This window comes from Pseudogymnoascus verrucosus (genome assembly GCF_001662655.1).
Source record: "Pseudogymnoascus verrucosus strain UAMH 10579 unplaced genomic scaffold scaffold_18, whole genome shotgun sequence".
NCBI classification, from domain to species: domain Eukaryota; kingdom Fungi; phylum Ascomycota; class Leotiomycetes; order Thelebolales; family Thelebolaceae; genus Pseudogymnoascus; species Pseudogymnoascus verrucosus.
In genome coordinates this window covers 23,522-42,339 of record NW_017263669.1, presented here as the reverse complement: position 1 = coordinate 42,339, position 18,818 = coordinate 23,522, and the positions used below count along the sequence as shown (strand labels likewise).

The window sequence follows — 18,818 nt, the reverse complement described above, 5'->3', positions numbered from 1 at the left end:
CATTTCTCATTTCTTTTTGGGTCTCATAGCTTCCATAAGTCGGTCCTATCTCGTAATGTAGCAGTCATGATGACTCTACAACGCAGGCATCCATCGCACAAGCATTAAGTGCCAGCAAACCAGATCTGCACACAAGCATCGACTCCATTCCCATGCCCGAGAACCGCAGCCTGTGCCACGCCCTCGCCGGGTGAATCGAAAATGACTTGGCTCCTAGCAATGAGACAGAGGGGGATCCACATCCCACTGGATCAAGAGACACTGACGATCCCAAAGCAGCTTCTATACACATAATTAGCAAAGTTTCTCACCACAATCTCCCAAAGGAGCGTTAGGACTTACAGCTGTGCCATCAGCAGCGTAGGTGAAATAGTTGCAGACGGAGCAGTCGCGGGGCTCGTTGATCGGGATGTTGCAGGGGATAGAGCTCTTGCACTTGAGGCCGCATCCGAATTCGTTGCAAGTGCGCTTCTCGAGATGGTTGGCAGTGGTATCTGGGGTGGTGGTCGCATCGGTGAGGGCTGGAATTGGGTTGGCCAGGACGGATGAAGTGAACATGAGGGTGGCCGCGAGGGCGGTGACGAGGAACTTGATGAGAGCCATTTTGGTGGTGTTTTGCGTGGAAGTTGTTGATTCTGATCTGAAGGTTGTTAGATTAAAGTGGTAGAATAGGTTGTTATATTTACTTGGATGAAGGATGTTTTTGTTTGGTTGTTGACTGACTGTCAGTGTTGAAAAGTAGGTGTAGGTTCGATCAGTGTTGGAGAGTAGGCGTGGGTTTGGTGAGTGTGGAGAGTAGAAGTGGGATTGATCAGTGTCAGAAGGGCACCGAAAGTGAGATCAGAGTGTGTAAGAAGGAAACGGAAGCGGAGTTGCTTATGGAGTGGGTTGCTAACTACTTTTATAGCTGGGGGGGAGGGGAGGGGGGAATCGACTGCCTAGGACGACGACCTAGCTTCAACCAGACTTCAATAAGAGCAATTTTCATGCCATACTGTTGGTGGACATACAATAGAAAACTCACAAGAACAGCTCGTTTAGATCATCGGCAGATCTTGATATGATATCTGAGCGGTGAGTCTGACATGATTGGAATGGTACAGCTCTATCACAGCTGCTGAAGCAAGGGGTTCCCTCGAGGGGTTAACGCGGGGTAGCCAATATGGATGGATTTTTGGGATTAAGCTTCTGAAATATCATAGCTAATGAATTGAAAGAAATATGCAGCAACCCACCAGTCTCATTGCTTACCGTCGATTAAGAACATGATTGATAGTAAATAACTAGTGTTGCGTCGCAGATGTCTCAAGCCTAAGCCATGACACTGCGGATGACGAAGAGATAAAAGATAATGCAAACAAAGAAATGCGAGCTTGGGTAAATAAGAGTAATATTCTTATAAAATAGGAGCTAAAATAAATAATAATAATATTTGTTACTAATGAGCTTTTAAATAGTTTGATAAAATATTTTTAGATCAGTCTTATACAATCATTATTATCAAGCCCTTTATTTAATTTAATTTCACTTCAAACACAATAACAGAAACTTGAGGGCATTAAAATAAATATAGATGTATAACTTACTATCTTGTGAAATCCTAGCTCCTTTTATATGATGATATGGTATTATAGGCAATTTAGGCTTGCTCGTTTTTTCTTTTTAGTAGAGCGGGCCATCTACAATAAATAAATCCCCTACCTACTCCACAGAGGCCCAAGTGCTTTAAATGCACTCTATTGATGACCTAGAGTGGTTGAGCCTGCATTGTATCATCACTCCTTACCTCTTATATTTAACGCACAAGTATCCATGTGGCTACTTGCTGTTTTGACGTCTGTAGACCACGAGCGTGAAACTGGCACCTATGACTGAGCCTGCCGGCCTCCGAGACGCATAGGCGACCTATATTACTTGCAGTTCCGGCAGCTCGGATCAAGTGATAAATAAGGCAAGGGGAGGGTGGACAGCTTCATGTTGAAAGGATGATGTAATTTGTTCCATAGCCGCCCTTGATAACCACGTGCTCTAGCACACATTGTGCCAGCGCATTTCTTGGCTCCTTCGTTAACCAGTTGAATTTCTATTCGAATTATATTTCCTTTATTGGTTGATAGTGCTGACCCTGGCCGGTTGTTGTTTCCCTTTCTAGCAGCCGGAGTAAAGAGTCGTCGGTCGGGTGCCGTATATATCCCGAACACCTCACCGAATCAGCAGACACTCGTCATACCCCGAAATGCCGTGCGACAATAATAGTCAGAGCTGCACAACTAAATTGTCCCTTGCTTTCTATCAAACGACACCACTGTTGGTTTTTACTTCCTCTGTTGAAGAGAAATTATACTGTTTTATTTGAATTTATCTCTTGTGAATGTGATACCGTCCAACAGGAACCATGAAGACTCTGTGCCTCCACGGACAAGGCACCAGTGCCTCTATTTTCGAATCTCAGACCAGTAAGCCGATATATCTACTTCCAACATATCTCTTCTAATATTCGTCCTAAGAGTCATTCCGGGCGAAGCTAGACTCGAGCTTTGAGTTCGACTTTGTCGACGCCCCATTTCCAAGCCCCGCAACCGCTGGGTTCGAGTCTCTGTTCAAGCCGCCAAATTACACGTTCTGGACCAAGCCAACAGTCGATTCATTCCGCGAAGCTCATGCGTGGCTCCGTAACTACTTGGCAGAAAATGGGCCCTATGACGCCGTATGTTGCTTCTCCCAAGGCTGCGCTCTAATAGCCACCTTTATTCTCTACCACGCAGCAGAAACACCCAACGAGCCACTGCCTTTCAAAGCAGCAATTTTCATCTGTGGCGGTGTCCCCCTCCCCGCACTCGAGGATCTTGGCCTTTCCGTCTCCAAAAAGGCCTACGAGATCCACGAGAAAACTAGCCGCCAGCTGCAAAGCAAAACCGCCAAATACGCCAAGCTAGCTGATTCACCGGATCAAATCCAGATCGGACTCGGGCTGTGGGATTACGATAGAGAAGAACTATCTCATGACCACGACAAGTTCCCGGATGCAAATGACGTGTATGGATTGGATTTCACGGCGTTTAGGAAGGATATCAGGATCAAGATCCCTACGGTGAATATTTATGGGGCGAAGGATCCAAGATATCCGGCTAGTATGCAGCTGTCGCATTTTTGCGACAATACGAGGAGGTATGATCATGGGGGAGGTCATGAGGTACCGCGGACAACAGTGGTTTCAGATGAAATCGCGGGGCTGGTTAGATGGTGTGCAGATCAGATTTAGATCAGGCAGGTGATTTACAGAGTATAATTTATGACAGTGCTGATCAATTAGATGTGTTTTATTGAAGTCGTATACAATTCTATTTTATTAACTTTGCTCGTTCTTGCCTCATGCCTACTTTGCTCAACATCTACTGTCAGGTGATCTTGGAGCCACAACCTTATCTCAACCTTTCAGGGACCAAGGGCTCTACGGTCGAGAATAGTGTAGCTTAGGAGAATCTATTTTATTCTGGGAAGATTTGACAAACCAGGAGTTGTCTACGCACAGAAAGGCGTGCTTCACCGGAGCTGGAAAGATGTTGATACCGTGGGAGCATCATTATATTCTAGAAGGTATTATCATACACCACTCTATGCGTAATCTATCATGGCAGTAGAAAACAGCAGTCCCTATTTACCACCAACCCCATCATCTAGATAGTGCTCCTGACAGCACGGTGTCTTGCCACTGCATTCCACGCCGCCTGCTTCTGCGCCGCCTTGGCATCCTCAGCCTCGTTGGAGATGATGTTATTGTAAACGGTAACCTCACCACCACGGTTGATATCCTTCTCAACGGCGAGTGGGTGGCCAGGCACAAGGTTCATGACTGGCTTGGGGCCAACAGAGCGCTTGTTATTTCCACTTGCTGGACCCATGCTGATGACCTCGCCGTATGTCTGGCGCCATGTGCATGTTCCGCCGAGCTCCATCGCTGCTTGTTGACGAGCAGCGACAACAGCCAGCTGCTTGGAAAGGCAGCTGTAGTCGGCGCCGATCTTGTCAAGTCCGCCTGGGACAACAGTGTTGTACATCAGGAGGACACCGACTTGAGTGTAGTCCTCAACATTGCCTGCAGAGAGTTAGTTATCTGCCTATACGGTGATGATAGGACAAGGGGTTTTACGTACTGGAGTTGGCGTAATCATCAGGAACGCAAGTATCACCATCGATAGCATCCAAGAATTCCTTGGTGCTGCTCGATGACCCGTCGGCGTTGTTGTATGCATCAACAGCGTGTCCGACCTCGTGCTGGAATACGGAAACAGAAGCCGTGTTGCCCTGGAAGACAACCATGCCACCGATCTCGTAGGCGCTTCCACCGCCTGGAACTGCCATCACGTATGAGACCGACTGGCGCTCATGGACTGGTAAACGACCGAAGTAATCGATCAGCTGGCTCTGACTGTAGAATATGAAAGTTAGCCTCGAACCGTCGACGGAATCGCATTCCTGGATATCAGGTATACTGACGAGAGCTCTGCCTTTGTGTGTCTGCAGAAAATCCAAGCCTCCTCGCAATCCGCATACTGGACGTTGAATACTTCGAAGTCGTACCAGCTGAATTTGACGTCGCCGCGGTTTGCTTCGTCAGCGCAACGCTTTGGGATCCATCCCCACGACCACGGGCCGCTGGTGCTCGGAGTTGACGGCATGTACTGCATAAACTCTGCGTTTACATGCGGCGAGAGACCATCCTTGAAAAGTGTCGGCTTTCCGAGACCAGCTAAGGCCGGGGCGCCGAACAGGGCGGTAGCAGCAACGGCTGCCTTCATGATGGAGGAAAACATCTTGTTGACAAAGTCTGTTTTCGTTGGAGGTTGATTTCAGAGGATGATCCGTCGGGATAAGCAGGATACCCCTTCTCTTATAGCGATATGCCGCACAGAGGATTTACGCCCGAAGGATCGCAGGCCCCTGCCCCGGATTCGACAGATGCCAGAGGAGGACTAGGGTATCGAAGCGCGGGCGCGGCGGAGACCAAGCATTGTTGCATCTGAAATGAGGATTGCATCCATGTCAGATTCGTCCCCTGCAGCATCCACATCTTGCAAATCCTCCAAACAAATTTAACTCAAAACGCATCGGCACAAGGGCGCTGGACGCGACTTAACAGGTCCGCTATTAGATATGTTCAAGGTCCCTCTTGGAACGAGTTTGGCGCACCCATACTCAGTAATCACTGGAGATAGTTGCCTTGACCCTAGGGCCAACGTCGAATCTCTTGGTACGGGGCCGTTTCCGAAGTGCGAGTGTCAGCGATAATTTCGACCTTAATTTAGATTTCAGTGTGGATGATCCCTGCTCCAGACTGATGAGTTCAGGGATCACTTGAAGTTTTGCAGCGCCACACTTACTGTCAGCCCTTGTGGTTGTGGCCAATGGCGTTGGACCTCATGGCCCTGTATTGCCAAGGATGTTTCTTCTTGGTGAGAATCACGTGGATTTTGATGCTCCTTCACAAACAAGTGGATCGGAATTGCTTGTGCCTCGCCTTGTGGGACGAGTCTGTTGTACTGTATCTGTTTTTCTTTGAACACAGTATGCGAGGTCCAGTACAGCCGGGATGCCCTCATATTAATGCCTCGTCTCCTGCAATCTGCCTGAGAATTTGGGAGCAGCCAGCTTCGCATATTACGAGAATAGCATCGTACTAGACTGATAGTAATAGCGGGTAAAGCGGGGGAAAACGGGAGCATCCGTTCGGCACTCTTGCAATCTTGAGTTCCTCAACCGAGAAACGGTAGATGGAGCATTCTTCCAAGACCAACAAGCTTGTGACACTGAATCTGGATCTGCGCAAGCGAAAGTATACCTATTTTAGTTGCTATGTTTTCCATTCGACAGCTGAAGGATGTGGCTATGTAGAATAGAAAGTATGAGATTGAAACCCGGCCGCCCCCACCAAATAACAACAAGCGATTTGCTTAGTTTGGTGTCTGATTTGTGTTCTATTCGGAAACCCAACCACAGCAAATCGAAATTAAGGTTCGAGGCGCAACAATCCAGGGACATCCGAAGATCTCAAAATAGAAACAGCAAGGGTCACGGATGGCCAGTTAGCATCGGTGTTTTCCCGGCCGCGATACCGATCCCTGCCTAACTCGGTTACACCTTCACAGAACATAAGATTCGAAGGATGAACGAAGGATCAAATTCACATTGACGTCTGATTCACATCCGAACTCGTTCCCCTCTGTGCCTGCGAAGTGATTTTGTACGCGAAAATACTGAATTGGCCAAGCCGCCGAGTTGGAACCGTGTAATATATTCTTCAGAGAGCATCATGCACGTCGCTTTTTAGACGGTTTCCCTGCGGTGTAGCCTCCCCGTCTGTGGAGCGATCGTATGAAGCAACCGTCTGCATCTTCACCTATTCCTTGAAGATAACCTCTACGCAACGTATCATTTGCAGCACACGAGCTGTATATGATGAGAGCTGATGTGGGGTGCAAGTTCGTTTCTGATTCGATTCTTTTGGCCTTTCATCGATGCCTCAACCCCCCAAAGTGACCTTCCTTGTAGAGAGCATCCAGCCTAAGTGTGCCAACTGACATGTGATCGTCGTATTGGGATCCTCCCGCACGAACCCATAAGACCAACTCGTAGCCACGGCACCATCATGAGATAGACCTAATTTCCATATCCATGGTCATTAAGCCAGGCATCAAACAGGTTTCTCGTCCAGCATCATCGCCATCTCCGCTTCCTCATCGACCTCTCTCCCAGCCAACTTCGCAATGTCCACTTTCCTTATCGCCCCTATAGCTTCCTTACCCATCTCTGCGCACCAGCCCTGGAGGCTCAGAAAAGCGACGACGAGAAAGCCCAGCTCTTCGCGTTCGACGTCGAAGACCTCCCACCATTCCACACTTGGCAAATTCACACCTTCCTCTCTTGCGGCTAAGTAGATTGCTGCAACTGCCAGTGCATTTGGTTGATGTGTGAGATACAGCATCTGAGGAGACAGTAGTGCCGTATTTAAGAGAGCTATAGCGCGGCGCGCGAGCTTGGGACCTGTAGATTTCGAGTATGCGGCGGAGAAGATGTCCATCGTCTGGAGGTAGGTGATCGCCAGGGGGTGAGGTAGGGCCACGTGCACGCCGAAACCTAGAGCGTTCAAAACGTGACCTTCCAGTAGTAAAATGCGGTTCGTAAAACTCGTGTATGAGCTAGGACTTAAATAATAAGTCGCTGGGTCAGGCGGGCTCTTTGAATCCGGCGACTGGACTGACGCTAAAGCCGAGGAGGAGGAGTAGAGGTAGGTGTAGACGTTTGCAATAGACCGAAGAGAGCGCGGGTGCGCTGAAACTTTGGCTGTTAAATAAACCACAGCTGCTGAGATATCCTGCATGATTGTTAGTATCTATACCGCCTCTCGATTCAGTGGGATATGCTACCTTAAATTCATCGCGTGTCAATTCTTCAATCGCCCAATATCTGTAAAGTACCACAACCGCCTGGGCACTGACACTCTGTGGAAGCCGGAGAAGGATGCCAGCTGCTTGTGTGAGTCTAGCAGTGGAGAAGCGGATTAGGTCCTGAGCAGATCGAGGAAGCGCATCATTGATACGCGTGGATGACACGAGCTGCTCAGGGGTCACAAGAGGATTCGTAAGATGCGCCATCGCTCCTCCAAACCTAAAGCTGAAGCAGTAGGGAGACAAACAAACAAAAACAATAGACTCTGAGCAGCGCTGAAGTCGAGTTAGGCGTGACGTTGGAGAGAAGGGACATTGAATTTCCTATTCGGGACGTTTTCGATAGAGCCCGCACGTGATGATAGCACCGATACTCCAAATGCTCGTCCCGGCTATCGCCGCATAACGTGGGGGAAGAGAACCGAGCGAACCGAGCTTCGGCGGCCCAAGATTTACCAAGATCCCTTCCAAGGTATACCGCCCTCACGAGCAATTGAAGGATCTCACCACATCAGAAACCCCAAAATGTCGGCATTACGGATTCTCGTGCCCGTCAAGCGGGTGATTGACTTTGCTGTAAGCTTCCCAATGGCAGCTCGTCGTGGGAGCGACGGCGCATGACCTCGGCGGGCCTCACAATGCGATCATAGCTAACGGACTTTACTTCACAGGTCAAGCCCCGCGTCAACAAGACGCAGACAGCTGTCGAAACCACCGGAGTCAAGCACTCCATGAACCCCTTCGATGAGCTCTCCATAGAAGAGTCGGTCCGGATCCGCGAAAAGAAGTCCGCGCCCGGGGGCGTCGAGGACATCCTCGCCTTCTCCGCCGGCCCAACGAAGGCATCTGACATTCTCCGCACCGCCATGGCCATGGGCGCCGACCGCTCATTCCACGTCGAGGTTAAGGAGGGGGATGATCTTGAACCCCTCACCGTCGCGAAGCTGCTTGCCAAGGTCGTCAAGGACGAGAACAGGAACCTGGTGTTCTTGGGCAAACAGAGCATTGACGACGATTCCAACCAGACGGGACAGATGCTTGCGGGTCTCCTGGGCTGGAGCCAGGCGACGCAGGCGAGCAAGGTGGAGTTCGAGGCGGATGACTTTGTGAAGGTTACGAGGGAGGTGGATGGGGGTGCGGAGACGGTTAGGGCGAAGTTGCCGCTGATTATCACGACGGATTTGAGACTTAATGAGCCGAGATACGCTAGCTTGCCCAATATCATGAAGGCGAAGAAGAAGCCTCTTGAGAAGAAGAAGCTGGAGGATTATGGACTTGATACCACCAGGAGGTTGAAGACCCTCAAAGTTGTTGGTGAGTTTTCCTGGGATGCTAGTATAGAGCCATTTTGCTAACGTTTTATAGAACCCCCGACGAGGCAAGGAGGTGGAAAGGTTGAGGATGTTGATGGCATGATCTCGAAGCTGAAGGAGCTTGGTGCGCTATAGATTTGATAAAGAGGGTATAGATGCCCCTGTATGTATTTAGCATCCGTACCATGTATTGAAATAAAATATTTCTAAGACTATGCCGCCATGCCAAAGCCCTTTCCAAAAAAATACAACGAATTACATTATTGGGTACCCAGATAGAAGAAGCTCATATCAATCACCCATGAGAAGCTTGCCTTGGAAGTTGTTTACTTTTGGGGATACTATTTCTACATACATTCATCTCATCCGTAGACCTCCATCTTTCTAACTTCCACAATCCATCCAAACACCCCAAAACTCCATGCCGATAACCATACCACCGGCGGAATGACAACGCCTGCTACTTACCCCCCATAGTAATGGCTACTTTAGAACGTCAAACCCACATCGTGTATCCCACTGGGCCCATTCTCGTTATACTGCACACGACTCATAAACCCATTGCTCACGCCCTGATCCTGGACAAAGATGACCTTAGCAGCCACCTGCGCGCCGAGGAACACGCATTCTTCGAAGCCCTCATTCTATTTCCCAAGTTAGCTCATTGCTTTTTTTTTGCCAAGGCTGACAAGGAGAGAGGGACATACCTTGAATTCAGGGAAATACTCGGGCACCTTCGCAATCTTCATACTCGTAGGTGTTTGCCCATGACTGCTGTGGCTGTGACTACCGCCGCCGCCAAACGAGTTCGCGACCGATACGTTCGGGTTCAGCGTTGGATTGCTAGCTGTTGTCGCTGCGAGCAGTAGCGGGTTAACGCCGCTCCCCGTAGGCAACGCGTGCTGTCCAGCAGGGTAATCCCTCTGAGGAGTCTGCGCACCAGTCCCCATAGGCGTCGACAAATTCGACGGCAACTCCGACGTAAAAATCGACGCCGAGCTCGGGGAAATAAGGTACTTCTTCATCAACGTAGCGAGCAGCGCATCCTTGAACCCCCTAACCCGGCTGCCATTGCCCACAATAATCAACGAATCCCACAAATCGCCACGCTTGCTAGGCTCCGTCCCAGCCAACACAGTGCGGTGCACGGCATCCGCAATTCGGTCGAGTAGCCCGTTGCTCGCGGCCTGGAAGCGCTCGGTGCCTACCTCGATCTCGCGGCGCCATTGCATGGGGTCGCCGGCGCCTTCGCGGGCTTTGCGCTTCTCTTCACGCTTGGCGGCGCGTACTTGCTCGCGCTTTGCGGAGGCGTCTTCGACTGTGACGGAGGCGTCAGGGGCGGTTGGGGCGGCCTCGGCGGGTTTGGCCTCTCCGTTGGCTTCAGTGGCAAGCGCTGCCTCGGCAGGCTTGGCCTCGCCTTCGGCTTCTGCAGCAGGTGCGGCTTCGGCGGGTTTGGTCTCGCCATCGGCTGCTGGCGCAGGCTCGGCTTCAGCAGGTTTGGCCTCACCTGTGGCTTCTGGGGCGGGCGCAGATTCAGCGGGTTTGGCCTCACCGCTGGCTTCTGGGGCAGGCGCCGCTGGTTCTGCTTCCTTGGTGGCTGGTTCAGCTGCAGCTACCTCAGGCGTCTTTTCCTTAACTGCCTCTGTCATTTCCACATCTGCAGCAGCCGCCTTATTGCCATTCTCGAGGGCTTCATCAATCTCACCCTGTGCCTTGCGCTCCTGGTAGTGGAAAATAACCTTCTCACGCTTCGAGTTAGGGAGTCGAATGGGCTTAGCACCTGCAACTTCCGCCGCGTCTCTCGCGTCCTTTGCTGCTTTCCTCGATGCCGCCATTTGCTTCTTGCGCTCCTGCTGCGCCAAGAACTCCTGCGTCTTGCCGCTAGCAACAATGCTCGCAACGTCCAGAACACCCTCTTCATCAATGCCCTTCTCCACATCATCCTCGTCGACATCTGCGTGCGCTGCATCTGTTGAACTTGCCGCTGCCTCACCTGCCGCAGCCCCATTGCCATTGGCTCCTTGATCCTCCGCGCCATCCGCACCGGGTAATGGCGCACCAGCAGGTAAGATCTCGCAGAACGGGCTCTTCTTCAACTGCTCGCACATATCCCTCGTCCAGCCCTTCGGCCCCAATAGCTCCAACAACCGCTCTGTCATAGCGTCGCCTCCCGTGCCCGGCACGCTGATGGCGCGACCAACATGCTGCACCGAGAAATCGTGGATAGTTGTGATGTCCGTCTTCTGGAATCCGACATCAATGACCGTGCCGTTCTGGACGCCGTATGCGTACGAGATTGCGAGCGCGGAATCCATGATGCAGAAGGCGGGGGTCTTGAACTTCTCAAAGAAGAATTGCGTCAGCGCTTCGATATCTTGTGCTGTCCATGCTGGCTGTGCGATCAGGAGTATCGGGGTGTGAAGTGTAGGCGATAGGACGCTGTGGATGTGGTTCATCAAGGCTAAAAACGCTGGCATGTTCGTAATTCTGCCCTCTGAAATGTCATAGTCAGCACCCATTCCACTCACACAGCATTGCATACCACATACCAGTCAAAGGGTATACCGCCCCCTCATCGGACTCCAAATCCTCCTCAAACTCGGGCTCAGCCTCATTATCCTCCTTCTTCTCCTCCTCGTCCGTCCCACCCATCGTAACCTCTCCCCCATTCGCCGCCGGCGGACTCGCCTTCTTCACCTCATTGATCTTATACGGTTCCCACTTCCCCTCCCCAGCAGGGAACATGCGCGTCCGCACCTTCGTGCTCGCCGGCGTGAAGCTCTCCGGTAATCCCAACTGGGCCAGCGTCGTCAAGCTACCCGGGGCAATAATCTGTCATCTAATCAGTTCCAACATCCCTCATCAAACCCTCCAATCCCTTGCTCGAGCTTCGCGATTCATTGTCGCGGGGGGGGAGAGGGGCGAAATCCGCACGTACCAGGATATGCTCATCCTTGAACTACAAATTGTCAGTATTCGACGGTTGGTTGGCGCGAGATAGTGGGGGGGAACTTACGGGCGGCATGTTTGTGGACTTTGTCGAGCTGTGCGCTCGCTCGATTCAGCTCGCTGGTAGATGGATTGGCTGGAATTAGGAGGTGCTACTTGCTGGAGGCGCGTCTTCGATTATAAGCGCGTCTGTCGCAAACTGCAGCCGTGGATGGATGCGACGGTTGGTTCAACGCCTGGCGCCGTCTCACCGCCTTCCACTTTGGGACGTATATACACTTTACAATCGCATCGCCATGAGAGCCCAGGAACTTGGACGAAATGTAGTTTGCATTTAGCATTTCTTAAGGATTTTGACTAATATGATGATGCAGAGCTTATGTAGGTGACATTACAGCGGAGTTATTTGCATGCGCTTGCAGCTAGCAATAAATATCACTATTCATAGCGCAACGTATCGCCAAACAGGCACAGAAAACACACTGTATCATCTATAGATCTCCAACATGCGGATCTCACGCACGCATTTCTAGAATGAATACCGTAAATATGCAGCAGCCCTATATAACTCCATCGCTTGCTAAGGCACCCATATTTCGATTTGCCCCCTTTTCTTCGTAACTCCTCAAGCATCATAATACTCCTCATCCATCCTCATGGGCACTCCTGCCTGCATCATCCCCATCATTCCCTGGCTATACACCTTGTCTGGCATTTGCATCGAAAGTTGTCTATCTACCTTCTCTTGGAACTTGGTCCTATTCCTCGCTGCATCCACCACTCCGAACTTGCGTCCAAGCTCACGCGTGCCTTGAATGCTTTGCGTAAGCGTGTCTAGCAAGCTGACGAGGTTTACGTCGTTGCGTGAGGCGAGAAGGTCGTGGTCGAATTTCGAGGTGTCGGTCTCCGTGTCTTTTGACGATGAAGGCACGACGAGAGGGAGGCGGGATATTAACGCTGCAATGCTGCGGAGAATCTCAGGGGATGGCTCGAGGTGGGAGGTTTGTGCAGGTGCGGACGGCTGGCCTGTTGCGTCTGTCGGAGGTTGTAATTCCAGGTACTTCTGAATAATCTTGATCCTTGACTGCAGCATCCGGACTGCATTTGCCTTTGCAGTCAAAGCTGTAATCAGCTCTGTCTCTTCATTGGACAGGATATCGTTGACATCTATATCCTTCGCCGTATCATCTGACGCTCGCTTCTTGCCCTTGTTGCTCTCCTCGGATGCGTTTGTTTGCTTCTGGGTCGATGATGAGACAGCCGTGGCATTTCCTCCACCCCTGGCGACAAAGTCGATGGCTATTCTTTCAGCCTCACCTGTTTCGATAACGTATGGTAGCTCGGCGAAAACGGTCTTGGGTGAGGAGTCGCTCTGTTCCATTTCGACATCCTGACCAGCAGCCCTGGTGTCGGCGGGCTTGGCTATAGACTCATAGATTGTAATTGGAAGGGCTTCGTTGGAGGATTTGGATAATGATTCGCTGGGGAGGAAGCCAAGGAGGATGCATGGGGTTTCGGGACCATTTAGGTTCGATAGTGTCTCTTGGATCGCAAGGTGGTAGTCTGTGGGCCCAGACGAGGCAATGAGGGTGTACCAGCCGACAAAGTCGAGCGGGGGGTTCTTATGGACATCCTTCACTACCAATCGTTAGAAATAGCTTGGTGAGAGAAATAAGGGCGCGATGAAAACACGTACTCTGTTGCAAGCGGGTCGTGAACCATTCAGGGTCTATAGAGCCGCCCTGGACTTTGCATTCGAACGCATGCTCGACAGTGACCTCTCTGCCATTCTGCTGACCCAACAAAGCCCCAATGATGGGCCCGGTTTGGTTGCGAAGGGTATGCCTCGTAATGTAATCGGAGATCGTCAGGAGGACCAGAGGGTGGAGGGCAACCTCAAGGCCGGAATCTGACTTCTGGGTGGAGAGGAAGGCGTTTGGCTGTGTTGGGGCCATTTCGACGTAGGGCAGAGAGGCGTACGACAAAGCGCCGCAAGACGAGATGGAAAGTAACGAAGAAGGGTGTGATGTAGTCCAAAGCAGAAATATTTTGGCAGAGGTTGGAGTGGAGTTTGGTGGTTGTAGTTCGGAGTTTGGAGCTTAGAGTTTGGAGTTGTAGCCTTGTGGATAAGCACACAGAGGGGTCGTGCGACTAGCATGGGTCTTCCCACTCACTAGTGGCCTGTTATCGCCCAGGCGCCCAGGCATCAATCTCACATCAATATCAATATCACTGACTTTCAAACACAGCAGGAACGAGTCGCCTGCCAGTATTCATGATCCATTTGGTGACTTTGAGGTTATGGAAAGAATTACTACTGTATTATGTTAGGGATATTAGGTTTGGAAGGTGTGGTGCAAGTCACCCGGGGACGACCTACTTGTAGCGAGCTTCTATCACATCGTGGCACTTCTCTCAGAACTTGAGTGTGCATTTTACAGGGAGTTATGATCTTCTGATCTTGGGTATCTGTCGGTGCTTTACAAGACAGCTGCAGTTGCAATATTGTGGGGTCTTTTATGGCTTTGAGATTGAAAACAAAATGTCATATTTCTACTTTTCTCATTTTGTGGTCTAGTCTCACCATGTTTCCCCTGAAGTTCTTTACCATGGGCCCTTTTAACACAGCTATACTCCCATCTGGTCTTGTGGTTTTAAAGTGCTGATTATACTGCATGTTTTGTCTCCCACAATTATAACGTGGACGCTGTACCGCTTTGTTATATGTGCTTTTTTAATGAATGCTTTTCTTATGCCCACTTCAAACTCAACTCAGTGACTGGGAGTCCCCCCCCTTTTCTTGAAGTCTCTGGCATGGAAGCTGCCCCATCATTTTTTACGGAGACAAGGCAGGCACAAGCACGAGATTATCTGGTTTTCTGATTCACAATCTGGGCTGTCTCGGTATATTCTACCATTTCCTGATCACGCACCACCCGAGTTGAGAAGCTAGAGTATTATTCAAGCTTGTGTTCCCTTTCCTCCTTCCTCTATATTTGGTTTGTTTGGCGGGCATATACTTGGTACGATTTTGTAAGTAAACAATACCCCTCGCTACTTCCTCCTCTTACTTCCTCTTACTTCCTTCCTCCACTTACTTTATCCCTCTTACTTCCTTCTCTCCTTCTATTACTTCCCTCCTTCCTTTCTTCCTTCCTTCCTTCCTTCCTTCCTTCAACACCCACCACACCACACCACACCCCACGAAACACACAACTGACTTCGTTGGCAAAGTCAGAACTCTCTTTAACTTCACGTTACAACATCATATTTCTGTGAGTCTATTCCTTTTCTTTATCATTCTATGAAGGTACAACTACCTTGGGATATCTTCTATCTCAAGTGCAAATAGTACTGAGCATAGTTGCCTCCAGCCTACACAACTGACAGCCCTTCAGACGAGTCAGTTCACGTCCGCACATCCGGTTTTCTGGTTTACGAAAGTTCAGCATCGTCAACGGACTCCGAGTTTCTGTTATACGGAAGTTCGGATTTGCCAAGGGACTGTGAGGTTCAAGTTTTGGTGAGTGAATTCACCTGTAGTTTCACCTTGATTTCGCACAGCTAACAATATTCCAGGACAACCAGTTTGCCTTGCGCCTTGCCTCTGCCTCCCGAATCCGCACTTCATCAAGGTGTTATAACCCACTCATCCCCCCATCAAGTATACTTTACATCTCTGCATCTTTTCATCTTGATTCTACATAACTAACAATATTCTAGGTCAGCAAGTTCACGTTCTCGCATTGTTTTCCACCCCCACGTTTCTTTTCGAGATGCCTCGTCGAAGCCGGTCGGTTTCGTTGAGTGCCCCGAAATGCCTGCCGTATGAAGCACAGCACATTCTGCTCAACACTGTCCAACGATTGCTGGAAGAGAGCTGCTTTGATTTCGCGAAGACATGGTTTGCCTCTGATCCCAGAGTCCGGGAGTGGACAACTCCGGCCCAGGTTGAAATCTCCAAGTGGCGAGACCTCCTTGGGGCTGCACGGATTCCTGCAGATGCCTTGGATGGGCATGTTCAGACCCCATTACGGGTCTTGCTTCAGGAAGCCACTCAGCTCCGCAACAACGCTGTGCATCGGAGTCAGTTGCATGTTCAGGATCTCCTGAAGTTGCTCATATCATCAATACAATTGACCAGGATGCTTCGGGACCAAACAAGGCGCACCAAGATTGAAGACATTCGAAGTCGTTTAATTGATGAACTTAATGTGCGTGATGGCAACAGAACCCGAGCCACCGTTCAGTACCGCAAGTCTCGTGATGACATCGATCGAAGGAAAGAGCCTGTGTTTAGGAAACTGGATGAATTATACGACGAGGAGGATCATGCCATTACAGTGTTTGATAAAGACTCCGCGCTTTATGATAATATGCTCCAAAGCTCCATGATAAAGTTTATTAACCAAGTGATCCATACTGGCGAAGAAGTTGCTCGTATCGCGCCCGCCAAAGATTCTGCTCAACAGTCTCGACCTACTGCAAAGAACTCCAACCCAGCTACAGATGGAAAGTCCGAGAGAACCCAAAGAAGAGAAGACGAAGATTTTCAATTCATATCCAAATCTGACTTCGAAGAGGCCACGTTGGGCAGCCGCAAAATGGAGAAGAAATGGACACGAGATGTAAGGTCGGGATCCAAAGAGCAGAAAGTCGTTTTCAAAGAAGATCATGCCGGCGATTTGTTGTCGAGTATTCACCCCACAGCCAACTTTGTGGGGGTCCAATCAACTCCTGCAGTTCAATTAACTCCTGTAATTCAATCAACTCGAGGAATCCAATCAACTCCTAGAAGCCAATTAACTCTTGGAATCCGATCAACTCCTATAAACCATAAAGGAGATGGCAGCTCCTGGGGTGGTATAGAGCGCACTGTTGGGTCGAGCTTACACGGAGCTACACCACGAGCATTGAGTGTTGCGAACGGTCACTGTGCCACCGAACTTGATATCGATAGCCCAAGCAGACAACTTGTCAGTATTCCGCTTATGTTCTGGTTTGTGTTGATATTTCATGGACGACGTATAGCTGACATGACTTAGGAATTGGAAGCAAACATGGCGAATAGCATATGTGAACTATCCATTGACAGGCATGACATTTTGGAAATCCTCGATGCAGAGCTAGATAACCAGCTTCTGAGAACCATGGATGAAGTACGAATGTCAGTGGATTCAGTGTTGGACCAAATGAACAACGATGTCAAGCCCAGCGTTGAAGAACCTGTGCCAAACTCTATGGCACCTGGCAATTCTGATGATGAGAATGATATACAATCATGTCGCACTTGGACGGAACCTTGTGTCCTTGGTCGAAGAGCCCCATCATCGGAGCTCAAAATGACTGACAGATCATTTGCTCCTTCTCCGGATGTAGAGATGTCAGGAGTCAACACTGCAAATTTCGCCGCTGCAAATGTTATCACTACAGATAGCGCCAACTTTCGCAAGGAGGAAATTCCACAAACTCCAGTTGGTTTGCCTGTTGTTGAGTTTGGCAAGCCATGGAAGCCCGCAAGTAATGGGTCAGTACCGATCATCAGGGCTGAAAAATCCCAGCAGGGGATTCCTCAAACTGAACTTGGTTTTCCGAGCAGGTACTCAGTATCAACCATTACTACTAAAAAGGAGGTAAACCTAAACAATATACACCTTTGGAGAAAGCGGAAGGAAGTTTCGCCCCTCAGCCAAAAATCTTCCGCCTCATGCAACTCAATGATATTTTGTCGACCTCGCGCCCTGCCTGCACTCGGGGACCACAGTTTTTCTACTGGCGCGGCGTCAAATACTACTGGAACTCAAACTACAGGCTCTGCTGGGAGACTGCCTGTGATGACATCGTTTGGAGATGTAGCTATATTCGGCAAAGACATGGGATTTAACCCGACGCCTTCAGGCTTTTTCCCCGGCGTAGGTGGTATGAACACCTCGCAAGCAAATAAACCACAAGAAACCGTCGGATATAAGAATGCGTCTTTGGATCTTTTCACCCAAGAGATACCAGATACGAATGTGTATACAAGTCGACAGGCTGCAACGTGGGAACGACGGAGAATACTCGTTGGGTGCCTTTCATTTACTCCCTCCAAGGCAGAAGTAGAGAAATTGTTTTTGGGCTACAATGTGTAAGTGGCTATCCGAAAAGATCAATTTGCGGCCTTCGTTACGCCCATACTATCTTTTATTGACTGTATTTACCAGGACGAGAATTGACTTTCCAGAAGTATGGATCATGGAGGAAAAAAATAAGCCGGCTGGATGCGTGTTTGTTGATCTGGTGACATCTGCACAGGCTAAGCTTGCCATCCAGAAGTGGAGGAAAGAAGAGCCCAAAATCTGCAACTGCAAGGTTTCCATCATGCTGGCGACAGATCCATGGAAAGCGCCAAATGCTCCTCGAAAAATTGTCTCGGCATCCGCTAGGACCAAGAAAAAGATTGCTCATCCATCAGTTGTTGCCATGGTCGTGAAGAAATCACAACCAATCGGGAAGCGGACACGCTCATATTATGCTGAGCTGAGAAAGGGCTTGCAGGATGAGCAGAGTTCCAAGAGGCAGAAGTTGGCGGCTGAGGCGGTGATGGATACTACTGGCCTTGGTAAAAACTGACCTATGTCGCTGTATGATGGATCGACTTGTGTGTGCTTTGATACCGGAATGGCTGACAATGATTGGATTGGTTCGGATCATGAATTTATTTGTCCTGTTTTGCCCTTATACCTATTTGTTGGTGGGGTTCAAAGGAGCATCGTGGGAAGAGGACTATGAACTTCACGGGGGGTTCTCACATTCATACTCTCGGGGCTGTTGCCACAATGCCGATATATATCTGTGCAGTGGGAAGTTGTTTCCGGATATTGTGGCGGGGCGCGCATCTATAGTTCCACATCTCTGACAGTCAGGTTGGCTGTTGGAGAAACCTTTGTTTGGCGTTTGTATTGTGAGGTTTTCTTGACAGTCGTGGTGCGTGGACGAATGAATACCGTGTGCATTGTGTGGCACATCAAACGAACGAGGAGGATTGTTTTAGCTATATAGCTTACGACTCACTGACCGCACAACAAACATGGATGAATCTCTCTTTTACCACCCTCGATACATTGTGTAA

The 18,818-nt window shown here is 49.7% G+C and overlaps 8 protein-coding genes across 8 annotated transcripts; 3 read left to right on the top strand and 5 right to left on the bottom strand.

Annotated features, from left to right (window-relative positions):
• Positions 1 to 5: 5 nt before the first annotated feature.
• On the bottom strand, positions 6 to 861 carry VE01_04614 (uncharacterized protein). The gene is made up of 3 exons (XM_059463632.1): positions 687 to 861; positions 343 to 640; positions 6 to 282 (listed from the first exon to the last, which is right to left on the bottom strand). Exons 2-3 carry the CDS (start codon positions 601 to 603, stop codon positions 214 to 216), a joined length of 330 nt encoding a protein of 109 aa, XP_059319750.1. The 5' UTR covers positions 604 to 640; positions 687 to 861; the 3' UTR covers positions 6 to 213.
• Positions 862 to 2,249: 1,388 nt separating this feature from the next.
• VE01_04613 (uncharacterized protein) lies at positions 2,250 to 3,358 on the top strand. Its single transcript, XM_018274084.2, has 2 exons — positions 2,250 to 2,456; positions 2,508 to 3,358. The coding sequence occupies exons 1-2, from the start codon at positions 2,396 to 2,398 to the stop codon at positions 3,260 to 3,262; spliced, it is 816 nt and encodes a 271-aa protein (XP_018131041.1). The 5' UTR covers positions 2,250 to 2,395; the 3' UTR covers positions 3,263 to 3,358.
• A 319-nt stretch (positions 3,359 to 3,677) lies between these two features.
• Positions 3,678 to 4,799, bottom strand: VE01_04612 (uncharacterized protein; the record flags this gene model as incomplete). Its single annotated transcript, XM_018274083.1, has 3 exons — positions 3,678 to 4,096; positions 4,155 to 4,429; positions 4,498 to 4,799. 3 exons carry the CDS (start codon positions 4,797 to 4,799, stop codon positions 3,678 to 3,680), a joined length of 996 nt encoding a protein of 331 aa, XP_018131011.1.
• A 1,892-nt stretch (positions 4,800 to 6,691) lies between these two features.
• VE01_04611 (uncharacterized protein) lies at positions 6,692 to 7,652 on the bottom strand (the record flags this gene model as incomplete). Its single annotated transcript, XM_018274082.1, has 2 exons — positions 6,692 to 7,372; positions 7,425 to 7,652. 2 exons carry the CDS (start codon positions 7,650 to 7,652, stop codon positions 6,692 to 6,694), a joined length of 909 nt encoding a protein of 302 aa, XP_018131010.1.
• A 236-nt stretch (positions 7,653 to 7,888) lies between these two features.
• On the top strand, positions 7,889 to 8,970 carry VE01_04610 (uncharacterized protein). The gene is made up of 3 exons (XM_018274081.2): positions 7,889 to 8,021; positions 8,117 to 8,759; positions 8,811 to 8,970. The coding sequence occupies exons 1-3, from the start codon at positions 7,971 to 7,973 to the stop codon at positions 8,891 to 8,893; spliced, it is 777 nt and encodes a 258-aa protein (XP_018131040.1). The 5' UTR covers positions 7,889 to 7,970; the 3' UTR covers positions 8,894 to 8,970.
• A 109-nt stretch (positions 8,971 to 9,079) lies between these two features.
• ARP9 (Actin-like protein arp9 (SWI/SNF complex component arp9)) lies at positions 9,080 to 11,901 on the bottom strand. The gene is made up of 5 exons (XM_018274080.2): positions 11,775 to 11,901; positions 11,697 to 11,717; positions 11,308 to 11,590; positions 9,466 to 11,252; positions 9,080 to 9,402 (listed from the first exon to the last, which is right to left on the bottom strand). The coding sequence occupies exons 1-5, from the start codon at positions 11,781 to 11,783 to the stop codon at positions 9,247 to 9,249; spliced, it is 2,256 nt and encodes a 751-aa protein (XP_018130957.1). The 5' UTR covers positions 11,784 to 11,901; the 3' UTR covers positions 9,080 to 9,246.
• Positions 11,902 to 13,819, bottom strand: VE01_04608 (uncharacterized protein). The gene is made up of 2 exons (XM_018274079.2): positions 13,404 to 13,819; positions 11,902 to 13,345 (listed from the first exon to the last, which is right to left on the bottom strand). The coding sequence occupies exons 1-2, from the start codon at positions 13,660 to 13,662 to the stop codon at positions 12,333 to 12,335; spliced, it is 1,272 nt and encodes a 423-aa protein (XP_018130958.1). The 5' UTR covers positions 13,663 to 13,819; the 3' UTR covers positions 11,902 to 12,332.
• A 1,192-nt stretch (positions 13,820 to 15,011) lies between these two features.
• VE01_04607 (uncharacterized protein) lies at positions 15,012 to 18,798 on the top strand (the record flags this gene model as incomplete). Its single annotated transcript, XM_018274078.2, has 6 exons — positions 15,012 to 15,017; positions 15,072 to 15,230; positions 15,287 to 15,371; positions 15,431 to 16,683; positions 16,753 to 17,834; positions 17,911 to 18,798. The coding sequence occupies 6 exons, from the start codon at positions 15,012 to 15,014 to the stop codon at positions 18,317 to 18,319; spliced, it is 2,994 nt and encodes a 997-aa protein (XP_018131049.1). The 3' UTR covers positions 18,320 to 18,798.
• Positions 18,799 to 18,818: the final 20 nt, after the last annotated feature.